Raw genomic sequence first — 12,529 nt, 5'->3', positions numbered from 1 at the left:
ACGGAAAAATTTAACAAAAACTAACGAAGGACAAATTTGTCATGCGTGTATCAGTTTTGAGATTTTGATGATTGAAAAATTCGTTTGGAGTAAATTTTGTCACATGTGTACCAATTCGGAGTTTTTCATGGTATTAACCCTAAAAAAATCGGTTTTAAATTATTTGGTGGATTAGCGAAAGCGTTTTTCTTCTTGCCAGAAGAAGAAGTCGTCTTTCCTTAATCTAAACTTATTGTTTTCACTCCACAAGAAATGTTTTCCGCAAATCTATTAATTTTATGTCATCCAAATGCTGGAAAGTCGAAAAATAATTTTCCGAAAAACTGTTTTCCTTTGAAGAGACGGACCCTGAGACTTCGAACGAAAATCAGTGGAAAGGAAAATTGAACCTTAACAATAGAGTAGCAATCGTACGAAACTCTAAATACTCACAAAGCATTGCTTGTTCAAAATCACATTGCACGCATAGAAGACTCTAATCCTTACATAGTAGTCGACTTGGTAGGATTGAAGAACCCATAATATCTATCAGCATTAATCCGAGTTTCGAAATCATTGGGTCTATAGGTCAACTAGTTCCTATACTTTGGATGTGTATGGTTCGATTTGGGAGAATGATTTTAGAAAAATGTAAATGCCTTTGAACTAAAAGGGTTTTTCAAAATGCAAATATTATTTGGTAAAATATATTTTAAAAACACATCGAGAAGCAATTTAGATTTAAATGCCGTTTGATAAAAACTAGACTTTGTAAAGGGCTTTTATTATAACGAAAAAAAGGACTTTTGTTAGTTTTTTTTACAAAAAAAAAAATCTCAAACTATTTGCAAAGGGGGCCAAATTCGTTGCCAGCCAGACTGCCTGAGGTTTGGGTCGAGTGACCCCTTAGGCGATGGTCGCTAACCTCCGTTCAGCTCCTCTTTGCAAACCGAGGCTGATGAACAGTGCCAAACTTGCATTCCAAGAATATTACTTTCCACAAGATATCTGGACCTACCTTCACTTAGAGGCATTTGGAAATGTAATTGCATTTTTCCAAAAAATTTGTCAAACGCCATTTGCACTTGCTCCAAAAGGGTATGTTGAACCCGAACACACCCTTCAATTCGAGAATGATAATATGGAGCATGCAAATGAGACGTGGATTCTCCACATCGCGCCATTGATTACATTTAGCCGTACTTTTCCTCATGATCCATCATCATTCTTATTTTTCCGATTCTCTTTTTCCTTCCCACAAGAAAAAAAGGATATTCATATGATCCGCAATTTTTAAGTTGGGGGTTGGAAACCGGTCCTACTGCATGCAATATCGTCATTGGACTCTAAATTTATTCGAAGTTGTTTATAAAATTATTATCGAAAATGCTCAATTTAGTCCCTAACACCCATATATTCTTTTTCTTTACTCTTCCATTTTCTGCAAATTCTATCTGTTCCTCTCTCTATCTCATTCCCAGCTCAACCTTTTCATTTTTGGCCAAAATTACAACTCAACTTGATATTTTCTTTCTTTTCTTTCTTTGGCCCATCCCCCCCTAAAAAACAAAACATATAAAAGCTTTAAAACAGGAACACACTCCCTCATCGTCGCCGTCCCCAAAACCGCCTCCATTTTTCCGCAATCCCAGTCGGTCCCATCCCATAACCCAGAAGAGCCCAGATACTCTCCGATCCGTACCGGAGGCGGTGGGGTTCGCTGCCGCGGCCGCAGGTTGGGAACGAGATGTGGCGGTGCATTGCCCGCGGCCTCCGCGCCGCCGCCTCCGCCGCCCCCGGCGGAGGATCTCTCCGATCTCGCGTCCCCAGATTCTTCTCCACCGAATCGGTAACCTTGCCTCTCCCACCGCTTCATTTCTTCGAGCTCCGTGCTCCCTCGACGCGCTCTTTGCCGCCGATTCTCGGGATCCTGGTGTCACCCTCTGGGCAATCTCCGGGGGTCGTAGGAGTTAGATTGCGATTGCGATTGCGATTGCGATGGTTTGGGTTTGGGATTAGTCTTGTTTGATTTTGGTTTGATTTGTCTCGAGCTGGGTTTTGGAGCTTGGGGCTGTTGCTTTCTTGGCTCCCCGGGGATTGGAGATTTTGGGCAGCTTCGTCGTTTGTGGTTTGGCGCTGCTTCGTCTGGGGGTTTTGACGGTTGTCCTTGTTTTGGTTTGCTGGAGAAGCCGTGCGGGAGTGGGTGACGGTGGTTCTTGGTGTTAGGGTCTTGGGTTTTTTTTTCTGATGGAGCTGGTTTCGTTTTGGATTTAGCTGAATGAGAGTAGCTTGATAGGTGAGATGATGCTATTTTGCTTTCGAGTTTCGTGGGTCTTCCTGGGTTGTTAATGCGGCTCTTCAGGAGCAGCATGGAATCCGATTTTAAGGATTTTTCTTGTTCCTTGGTGTCATCTACCCTTTCGAGAGTTATATAGATTGTTGCCTTTTAGTTTTTAAATACTATAACGAATAAAGGAACAAGCTTTTTGCATTTTTGGGTTTTCAAGGAGAATGAATTTCTCCCTCCAAGTATTGGGTTGAGATTTCCTCTTTTCATGCTTTATTTGCTGTTGCCGAAGTTAATTGATCGCAGCATAATCTCAAATGTTTTCTGTGAGGTAAGAATAGTCTCTCACTTTTTGATGCAGACTACCGGGCAATACACCATAGTCGACCATACATACGATGCGATCGTTGTAGGAGCAGGAGGTGCGGGGTTGAGAGCAGCCATTGGACTCTCTGAACATGGTTTCAACACTGCTTGTATCACCAAGCTCTTTCCAACCCGGTCACATACTGTTGCTGCTCAGGTGTGAGGAACTCCAGCTTTCATTATGTTGCTGATTATACTTGACAATGGGCAGATATTATCAACAGTGCTCTGTAAACGTTTTTAACATGAAATTTTTTAATTGTTTCTTTTAACCTTTTGGCAACATAATGGCATCAAGCTTGCCGATGCCATGCACTAGAATGAATAGATTGAGAATCTTAGGTCCTACTATGTGATGAAAATCGATAATGCACGAACTATGAAAATATGTAATGCTCGGCAAGTATCCTAGAAGCCATGGATGCAGAAGACCTAGGTAAGACGTTGATGCCATAAAGTCACTTGCTTTTGGCTTGGCTCATGGCTCTTAGTTCAAAATACTATGAAACATTTAAATGACTTTAAATGCCAAGACTTAGATGTTCTTAAAGATTTGATGTTTTAAGATTTAGGGCATGTCTGAATTGACTTTTGCATTCTGCTTGATCAAAATATCGCGACTCACACACTTTGACTTTTTTAATCCAAGACATCTGAAATTTCACAATAGAAAAAATGGCGACACGTAAGTTCACATATATATTTTTCATAAATTTTTGAAAGTTTAGATAATATTTTAAAATTTGGCGGGAAATTGTTGCTTTTGCTACCAAACAAAGAGGCCCTATCATTATTTACAAGCCACAGTCTATAACGAAATAAAGCGAGATTCCAAATGCAAAAAATTATGGCAATATCCAAGGTTTACAGCCATAGTTGAAAGCCTTAACCACTCCCCAACTCACTCGAAGAGTTAACTATTCCAGTGGGGCTTTTCTATGTCGTTAGCTGTCATCCTCATAAGAGATTGATTTTAGGGGCTGTGTAAACTCGATGGATCCTTTCAACCTAATTGATGAGCACTTTTATACTTTTCAGCTCTGTCGATGTGAATTTTTTTTATTTGTTTTTAATTTTTTTTCTTAGCCTATGCATTTTGTTTGTTTTGTTTTTCTCCCTATAGTCCTCAGGAATCATTATGTTGATTTTTCGCGCATCTACTTTTTCTTACCTTCTTAAATTGTTTTGTATAGCTTGGACTTTCCTTAGTACCTAAGGGGTAAACTCTTTGCAGGGTGGTATAAATGCTGCACTGGGAAACATGACTGAAGATGACTGGAGGTGGCACATGTATGATACTGTTAAGGGGAGTGACTGGTTAGGTAGGCTTTTCATGGTCAGATTTTAGTTTATTTAGGTTTATTATTGTTCAGTTGACAATGGACCACAGAGTCATGAGTACCGTACGATTTGTCCCCAGTTTAATTGGCACCGCCATTTATGGGATGCTTTTGACAATCTCAACATAAACACCTGTCTAATCGAAAATCGCATTTGTGGCTGATTAACTAGTTGTACTAGGCACCTGGTTATGTATACTTATTCTCCTCTATTTGTCTGCAACGGAAGGGCAGACCTGGTTTTAAAATTGGCAAAGATCCCTTTATACACCACAGACACGGGGCAGTGTCCTAACAGTTGATCATTTTAGGGTCTTTTTGTTCTGGCTTTTTAAGTTATTTATGAACTTTTTTGCCAAAATAAAACTAGTACATATTCTACCTTTAAGAAAACAACAAAAAGATTTGACATGTTTACATTTTCAAATGACCTTGAAAGTCCCTATGTCAAGGTCTTTAACGGTTGGGGTGTTGGGGTGTTCGGTTTGAAGGAAGTCAAATCTTAATGCCATGTAAAAAGATAAAATTAAAAGGCACTTTGAACGGACTATAGACTCTTGTGAAAGTTACTGTACTATTAAATACTTAATGTGTATGTTTTGCAGTATTTAATCAATGTTGATTCTGTGTAGGTGATCAAGATGCAATTCAATACATGTGTAGAGAGGCACCAAAAGCAGTGATTGAGCTTGAGAATTATGGCCTACCATTTTCTCGAACTGAAGATGGAAAAATATATCAGCGTGCATTTGGTGGCCAAAGCCTTGATTTTGGAAAAGGTAAGGGATGAATGCAGAACGAGTAGTTGTGATTAATGCAAAATACAACTCACCTGAAATTCTATTTTGCCTTTACCACAGGTGGACAGGCTTACCGTTGTGCATGTGCAGCTGACAGAACTGGGCATGCATTGTTACACACCCTTTATGGCCAAGCTATGAAACATAATACGCAGTTCTTCGTGGAATATTTTGCCTTGGATCTAATAATGAATAGTGATGGTGAGTCAATGCACCATGGGACATCCGCCAGGTTAATTTATGCAGCTTAGTGAAAATTAGATGAAGTTTAGATACTAATCTCATAATGATCTGGACATTCATTGAGCTACTGCATTATTTTCAAGAAAGATGTTAGAGGAGGTGGTAATAAAATTGCACATCAAATGGTGTTAATTGAAATGTCAGCCAGCAGTTTTGGATGTTATTATGAATGGGTTTTAGCCCTTAATACAAAACAAAAGCGACTAAGGTTTGGTTTTCGACTCTTGAAATCAGTTTAGATCTGCTTGAATATGAAAAATCTGATCCTGGGTGAACCTATTACTTGAAATTTTTCAGTTAATAGGATTTTGGACTCTCCCCTGTTGTTCTTTGTGTAAAAGGGCTGTAGTAATTTAGAGGCTTTCACCCATCGGTATGGACATGCTGTTTTGCATGTCTTGTTGTGAAATTGTGAAGACAGTTACTTTGAAAGGATGAGACAAGTGGATTTGTTCTTCAAATTCTTATTCAGGCAGTTGTCAAGGGGTGATCGCTTTAAATATGGAGGACGGGACACTACATCGGTTCCAGGCTGCTTCGACGATTCTGGCCACAGGGGTACCGTGTCAAAGTTATGATCTCTTTTTTATAGGATAGCAAGTAGATTTCTTCACTTCTTATTCTGATTCTTCAGGGCTATGGTAGAACATACTTTTCTGCAACATCAGCTCATACGTGCACGGGAGATGGCAATGCTATGGTTGCAAGGGCTGGACTTCCCCTTCAAGTCTGTTTTCTGCCTTTCCTACTTGAGATTAGTCTTCCATACAACCTCTCTGCATCTTTATTAGTTAATATAATCTTTTTACAGGATTTAGAGTTTGTACAATTTCACCCGACTGGAATATATGGAGCCGGATGCCTCATAACTGAAGGTTTCTTGCTATTTATGCATATTTGAGTGGCGTAAATTTCACATAAGATGCTCTTCTTCTTTTTTCGCTTTACTGATTAGCTTGTGTTTACTTATTCATTCCTTATTGTGATGTAGGTTCACGAGGTGAGGGCGGTATTCTTCGAAATAGCGAGGGTGAAAGGTTCATGGAACGGTATGCCCCTACAGCCAAGGATCTTGCGTCAAGAGATGTTGTCTCAAGATCAATGACCATGGAGATACGCGAAGGTCGTGGTGTAGGTATGTTATACTCTAATTGAATTGGCTCAAAGAATTTTATTAAGAATGTTGATGCTCTGTGGTTTTGGTTATTCTCCTTTGTCTACTCTCTCCTGTTAGTTTCTTTAATTTATTTTATTTTGCTGTGAAGATCCTTACGTTCATATATTTCAGAGCTCTTTTACTCGTTTTGGACGGAACATTTACGTGGATATCTTATTCATATAGTCCCGTTTGCTATAAAAATTGCTGTTAATTTTTCAGGACCTCTTAAGGACCATATATATCTTCATCTGAATCATTTACCTCCCGAAGTACTGAAGGAGAGACTTCCCGGTATCTCTGAAACTGCTGCCATCTTTGCCGGAGTGGACGTGACAAAAGAGCCCATCCCTGTCTTACCCACCGTGCATTATAATATGGGTGGTATACCCACTAATTATCATGGAGAGGTAAGTGACATCTCGTATAAGATGAGAGGCTTTCTGTTGATTACTTGATTACTGATCAGTGTTATCCTAATGATATCATAGAAAAGCTCTTGGTGTTATACCGTCTTAAGTGTGTTTGACAGTTGAAGTTAAAAATGGCAGTAGAGGATTTCACATGTGGAATACTGAAATCTGTTTTCGGATAAACAGTTTAGGAGGTCATTCTGAAAGCTCTCATCATCTTTTGGGTTATTTAATGAGTAAGACAGTTTCGATTATAAAGTATTTAAAGTGGCCCTAGTCAATCAGAGTTTTATGCAAATTGGTAAAATCAAACATTTCGTTATTTAATGCATTCAAAGAGCAAAAATACAAGGATGTGAACAGATTTTTGATGGGATAGGCCGTAGGGCAACTAATGAATGACTCCAGACATAGTATGCTGGTTTTGAATCTGATAGTTTAGTAGAAGTCACTGTCTTACGTTCAGGGTTTAAAAGTGGATGAATAATGAATTTCCATAACTGATGGGAGTAAAGAGGTAATTGACTTCATTTTTTGCTCCCATCAGTTGTTAATTTTCCACAAATATTTGAACTTCAATTACTTTAGTTCTGTTGCTGTTTGCTGATTTGCACTCTTTGAACCCTAGGTTGTCACAATCAAAGGTGACGATCCAGATGCGGTTATTCCTGGACTCATGGCTGCTGGAGAGGCAGCCTGTGCATCTGTCCATGGTGCTAATCGGCTTGGTGCAAATTCTCTTCTTGATATTGTTGTATTTGGGAGAGCTTGTGCTAACAGAGTTGCTGAAATAAATAGGCCAGGCAAGTTTAATCTTCCGATTATGTGAGAGAAGTTGCTAAATATGTTCGACAAATTAACGAGACTATGAATTTGCAGGGGAGAAACAAAAACCTTTGGGAAAGGATGCTGCTGAGAAGACTATTGCATGGCTGGAAAAGATCAGGAATTCGAATGGCTCACTTCCGACGTCTAAAATTCGCTTGAATATGCAACGAGTTATGCAAAACAATGCTGCTGTCTTCCGTACTCAAGAAACTTTGGAAGAAGGTAAGCAAATTCCTTTTTTTTTAGACAAAAGCAAAGCATGCAAACCAAGCTCTCTTTTATCATGCTATTCTGAGATTGCTGGGAAACGACTTTAGAACTTCAAAGATTCTCAACTATGCTGAGATAGGTAATTTTAATATACCACTGGTTTTAAGAACATTGTCTGGTTATAGGAGGAGATAATTTAAGGATCTAATTAGCTATGTTCTACTTAAAATTGGAATACAAGCTGGAAATAAAGGTTCTTGCATGGGCCTTTTGATTGTGCTGACTCTGCAGTCTCTTTCTTAGGCTATATTATTTAATGTACCTTAATGGTTTGCTTTCTATTTGCATTTCCAGGTTGTCAGTTAATCGACAAGGCGTGGGACAGCTTCCATGATGTGCAATTGAAGGACCGTAGTTTGATATGGTAGAGAATTCCATCCTCATTTAGTGAACAAATGTTCCTCGTGGTTCTACTTTTTGGTATAATCTTGAGTTTAAATTCTTCTGTAGGAACTCAGACTTGATTGAGACTCTGGAGTTGGAAAACCTTCTGATAAATGCCTGTATCACCATGCATTCTGCTGAAGCCAGGAAAGAGAGCAGAGGAGCCCATGCCCGTGAAGACTTTACGGTTAGTTGTCTCTTTCGATCTTCTACAGGATTGTCTTCTTCTCCTCCCAATTTATTTGTAATAGAGTGAGCTCAACTGCTTTTGCAGAAAAGAGATGATGAAAACTGGATGAAGCACACTTTGGGGTAAGCCATTTTTTTTCATCTTTGAAAAAATTCTCTACATTATATAGCATCTTATTCTCTCAGTAAATGCATTGTTGCGCCTGTCCTAAGATTCAGTTTTAATGAAACTGTGGACATCGGATCATTGAGCCATTGAGTTGACCACCCGCGCCTTAAGTGTGGTGATTTTATCCACACACTTAGTTTAGTGAATTAATTCTCTTTGCTGTTTACTGTAATTTATATCTATTTTGGCCTCTCTCTTTTTTCACCTCCTTGCGTCATTTCAATTCTTATAGGGTTAAATCAAGGCGTCAAAGACTCATTGAGCTGCTTTCATCTGTTACTTAAATACATAATTCAACTCTAGAAACATGGATGAAAGTACCTGTCGTGGAGTTTCTTGTTTCTTTCAACCCATGTAACCTTTGGCTGGATGCTTTTTCCATCTCCTAATAATCTTGAGTTGTTGGGCAAGAAGAACAGAATAATCTTTGGTGCTGGTCTCTCTTGATGTACCTTTGGTGTGCTCTTCTGATTGCTGTCTCTTCATATTTAACTTTCAGGTTCTGGGAAAATGAGAAGGTTCGGCTAGATTACCGACCAGTTCATATGAATACCTTGGACGAAGAGATCGAGTCATTCCCACCAAAAGCTCGAGTGTACTGATACAGGCAACAGAGATTTGGGTGGTGGATGGTGGCCAGAGAATGTTCATATGGACGAATAACATGCAAGGACATTAGTAGATTGCAATAAATTGCTTCTGATTCAACATTTCGGCAACGACTGTTGCATTCTACAGTTTTGCCAGATTAAATTTTTGCCTTTTCGCAAGGAGGCAATTATTTATCTTTGGTGCTGGTCTGACATGGGTTGTATGGTATGTCATGTGTCCTCAACTCTTGGGTTTTTTCACTGCAGCCATCTTTAGCTCTTGTAATGTTATTGTTGCAAGTTTGACCATGAAAATAAGCATTTGTACTTGGTAAGTTAAGAATGTCCATTCCATGTTTACTATCTACGCTGGAATGGCCGAAAATTCAAGTAAGAAGGTGCACTTTGGGATGTCTACTGTTGTAAGTTGGCAATTCCTTCTACGCATGGCCGATGTTGTGATAGTTGTGAATTTGCCGCGTTTCTGTGGCATGTGTATAGGTTGTTGATGGCAGTGAGATGCAGTGATTGCTCTTATAAAACTCTAGCATGTTCCTCAGCCATGATGGCTGCATCCTATTGTGTTCTGGGCAGCTTAATTTTACCAAAGCTTTTGCACTGAGGTCCTACTTTATCAAGGCACTATGGAGGACATAATTGTCTGCCTTCGTGCCCTACTTGTATTTGAGCCAAGTCGATAAAGTTTTCTATTCGTTCTCAAATATGACTCGAATTCGAGAAAAGCTGGATTTGCGTACTTTAGGTTTTCATAAAGATCGAATTTGACTCGAAGTGACTGTTGAATTTGTCTAGGGTCTTGGTTTGCCCTTAGGATAGAACAAAGTTATATGGCTAGGGTAGGGATATCTCTCATTCTTTCGTTTCGATTGCCAAGTCCTTTCTTGATGCCAAAAGTGAAAAAGTTGGAAAAAGAGAAATCCGAGCGAGTCCGCGCGACCTCTTTAGCAATCTTATCCTTACCTTTCTAACTTATAAAATTAAATCACCACCTATTGAAATCATGTCAAATCTGTCCTATGACTAGACTCCCTCCAAAAATCGCCTGCCAAGTAAGGACCTTTTGCCCCTTTTTAGTCTTGAAGAATTTATAGCAGTGCAATTAGGATCGTGTTCTTTTAGAAGAACCTAATTTTTTTCATTTCTCCACGTACAGAAAATTTCGAAGATGCCCTTGATGAATGAAGAATGCCTTTTACATGAACTAGGCAGCATAAATGTTCTCCCTCGAATCACATCTTTTGAATTATTCCTCCTATGATATCCTCCCATCTACTTTCTTGAAGGGCAGAAGTCGAATTCGGAATAGGAATCGGACCAGGAACTCCCCCTCGACAAACCGTGTTAAAAGATCCAAGACACGTTCGAAACGAAATTCGAAAAACCGGGTCTTTTCCTAAACGGAATCAACAGGTTCGGGACAGAGATTGAAAAAAATCCTTCAAAGGTAGGCCGAGATTCATTGCGCAAGTGCAGAAAACAAGACCCTCTCTCTCTCTCTCTCTCTCTCTCTCTCTCTCGGCGCAGCAAAACCATCGTAGTCCGGCAAGGGGGACAAGAATGGAAACATCAGTGATCGGGAGGAGGAGGAGGGGCGTTCCCCAAAAAATCTCTGATGGATGAATCAAACTGGCTGATGATTGCCCTCACGACTGATGACCACGTCCTTATTGTAATAAATGATCACGTTGAACCCCCAGAAAAGAGAGAGAAATTGTCACACACACGTACAAGGACCACCACCATCACCACCACCGAAGTAACGTCTTTTCTCTCCATCGGAGGGACGTCGAAAGGCCCCGCCGCTGTCGCCGATTGCCCTTTTTCTGCTTCTTCTTCTTCTTCTTTCTTCTTTGGTTTGCTGCACTTTTTGTCCCACGGTCAATGGTATAATATTGCGCCCCGTGGACTATCGCTACCACAGCACTCGATTGCAGCGCTTGACCCCCGACCAGCCGTTGTTGTTGTTTGGCCCCTTATACGGACGGACGGCCTTTCTTGATTCGCAACCACCATAGTCTCTTATTCACATCGAATGGGATTCGTCGCACCCGGTACGTATTTCGCAAGATTTAGACGTCGGATCGGTGCGTCCGGTCGCATCGTGTCGTGTTCTCGTTGCCTGCCAGCTAGCTCTCGACCCCCCCCTCTCTTTTTGTTTTTTTCTCTCTCGTCAATCATTGGTTCGCTGGAACGCGATATCGGGCTTAAGTTTGTTGGAGTTCATTTCGTGTTAAGCGGTTTTTGCATGTACAAGATTGCATTAACAGGAATCTCGGATTGTCTTGTACCGAGCAAGGAGGCGTAATTTGATGAGAAGACCCCGTAATCATATTTCATATGGAAAAGTGATTACTTATATTATAGACGATTTTTTAGTTCTTTGATGCATTTAATTAATCTTTTTCACACAATTAGAGATATCATGTAAATTATTTGTGAGTCCACCGTCATCTGTTCTAAAATTTTAAACCGTTTGATGTATGTATGATATTTAAATATTTTAACAGGAAGCTCGTTCGCACTCAATTAAACACGAGTTTACACAGAGTGAATGACAAAAACGACAAAATTTTAGTGTCTTCTGTAGGCCATGTCTCGATCTAACACACGGGGCGCGATCGGTTGCATTAAATATGATTACATGTTTGTCTTTCCTTTCAAAATTATACGGCGTTAGATCTTACGAATAGACAGAGAAATAGATTGACTGATTGACTAATCTCTATTCGTGGTTGAACTCTACCACAGTTGAAAACGATGTAGAGCCGACAAGACTCCCCCTCGTGTCTCTTGCATGTCCAAACTTTGTCAGGAAGTTACAAAACATTGAAAGGACAAATGACAAAGCTGATCTTGTTAAAATCGTGGTTTAACTCTCTCGTAGCAGATTCTTAATGTTAAATCGCATCGAACATCAAGCAGCCGAGGAGGCAAACGGATGCTGCCGGCCCCGTCGGGTTCGTTCGGTTTAGAGGGAGCTTAAGCGATGCGTGAAACCGCGACCCATCGCGGAAATCATCTCTTATTGGAAGAGGAATGAATCCTTCCTCGTTTCATCGACAAATACAGAGTCTTTGCAATGTGCATCACACCAAGTGTGAACGAGAAATGATGATTTGACAATTTGGAATTGGAGACCCATTTGAGAGAGAGATAGATAGATGGGTATGTTAGACAAAAAGGTAAAGATAGGGGTGTGTGTCGCTGATGGAGGGCCCTTAGAAAAAGAAATCCAGCATGGAGTGGAGCCCCCCCCTCTCCCTTGTAATTTCCTAGTCAAATCTCTCCACCTTTCTTCACTTCTTGGCTTTTTGATTAAGACCCTTAATTTGTCCACTTAACTCAGCATTAGGGATGAAGTTGGATACAAAGGAAAAGGACAGCTACAGCCCCCTATTGTCACCATGAGATTGCTGCTAATCTTGAAGTCTTATCTTCCTTTTGGAGTGTGGTTAGACTGCTGATTTACAGATCACCTCTTTCCATCCATTCAC

General features: G+C 40.1%; 1 protein-coding gene across 1 annotated transcript; it reads left to right on the top strand.

The window, feature by feature from the left end:
- Positions 1-1,581: 1,581 nt before the first annotated feature.
- On the top strand, positions 1,582-9,425 carry LOC115684659 (succinate dehydrogenase [ubiquinone] flavoprotein subunit 1, mitochondrial). Its single transcript, XM_030609490.2, has 16 exons — positions 1,582-1,828; positions 2,628-2,789; positions 3,867-3,954; positions 4,605-4,751; positions 4,833-4,973; positions 5,488-5,573; positions 5,650-5,742; positions 5,827-5,890; positions 6,007-6,150; positions 6,394-6,581; positions 7,213-7,387; positions 7,464-7,634; positions 7,977-8,046; positions 8,133-8,253; positions 8,341-8,378; positions 8,924-9,425. Exons 1-16 carry the CDS (start codon positions 1,727-1,729, stop codon positions 9,024-9,026), a joined length of 1,893 nt encoding a protein of 630 aa, XP_030465350.1. The 5' UTR covers positions 1,582-1,726; the 3' UTR covers positions 9,027-9,425.
- Positions 9,426-12,529: the final 3,104 nt, after the last annotated feature.

Source organism: Syzygium oleosum, unplaced genomic scaffold, assembly GCF_021117445.2.
Source record: "Syzygium oleosum isolate NSW1041296 unplaced genomic scaffold, Sole_v2.1 Sole_v2.08, whole genome shotgun sequence".
NCBI lineage: Eukaryota > Viridiplantae > Streptophyta > Magnoliopsida > Myrtales > Myrtaceae > Syzygium > Syzygium oleosum.
The sequence above is the reverse complement of the archived record's forward strand: the minus strand, read 5'-3'. Positions and strand labels throughout refer to the sequence as shown.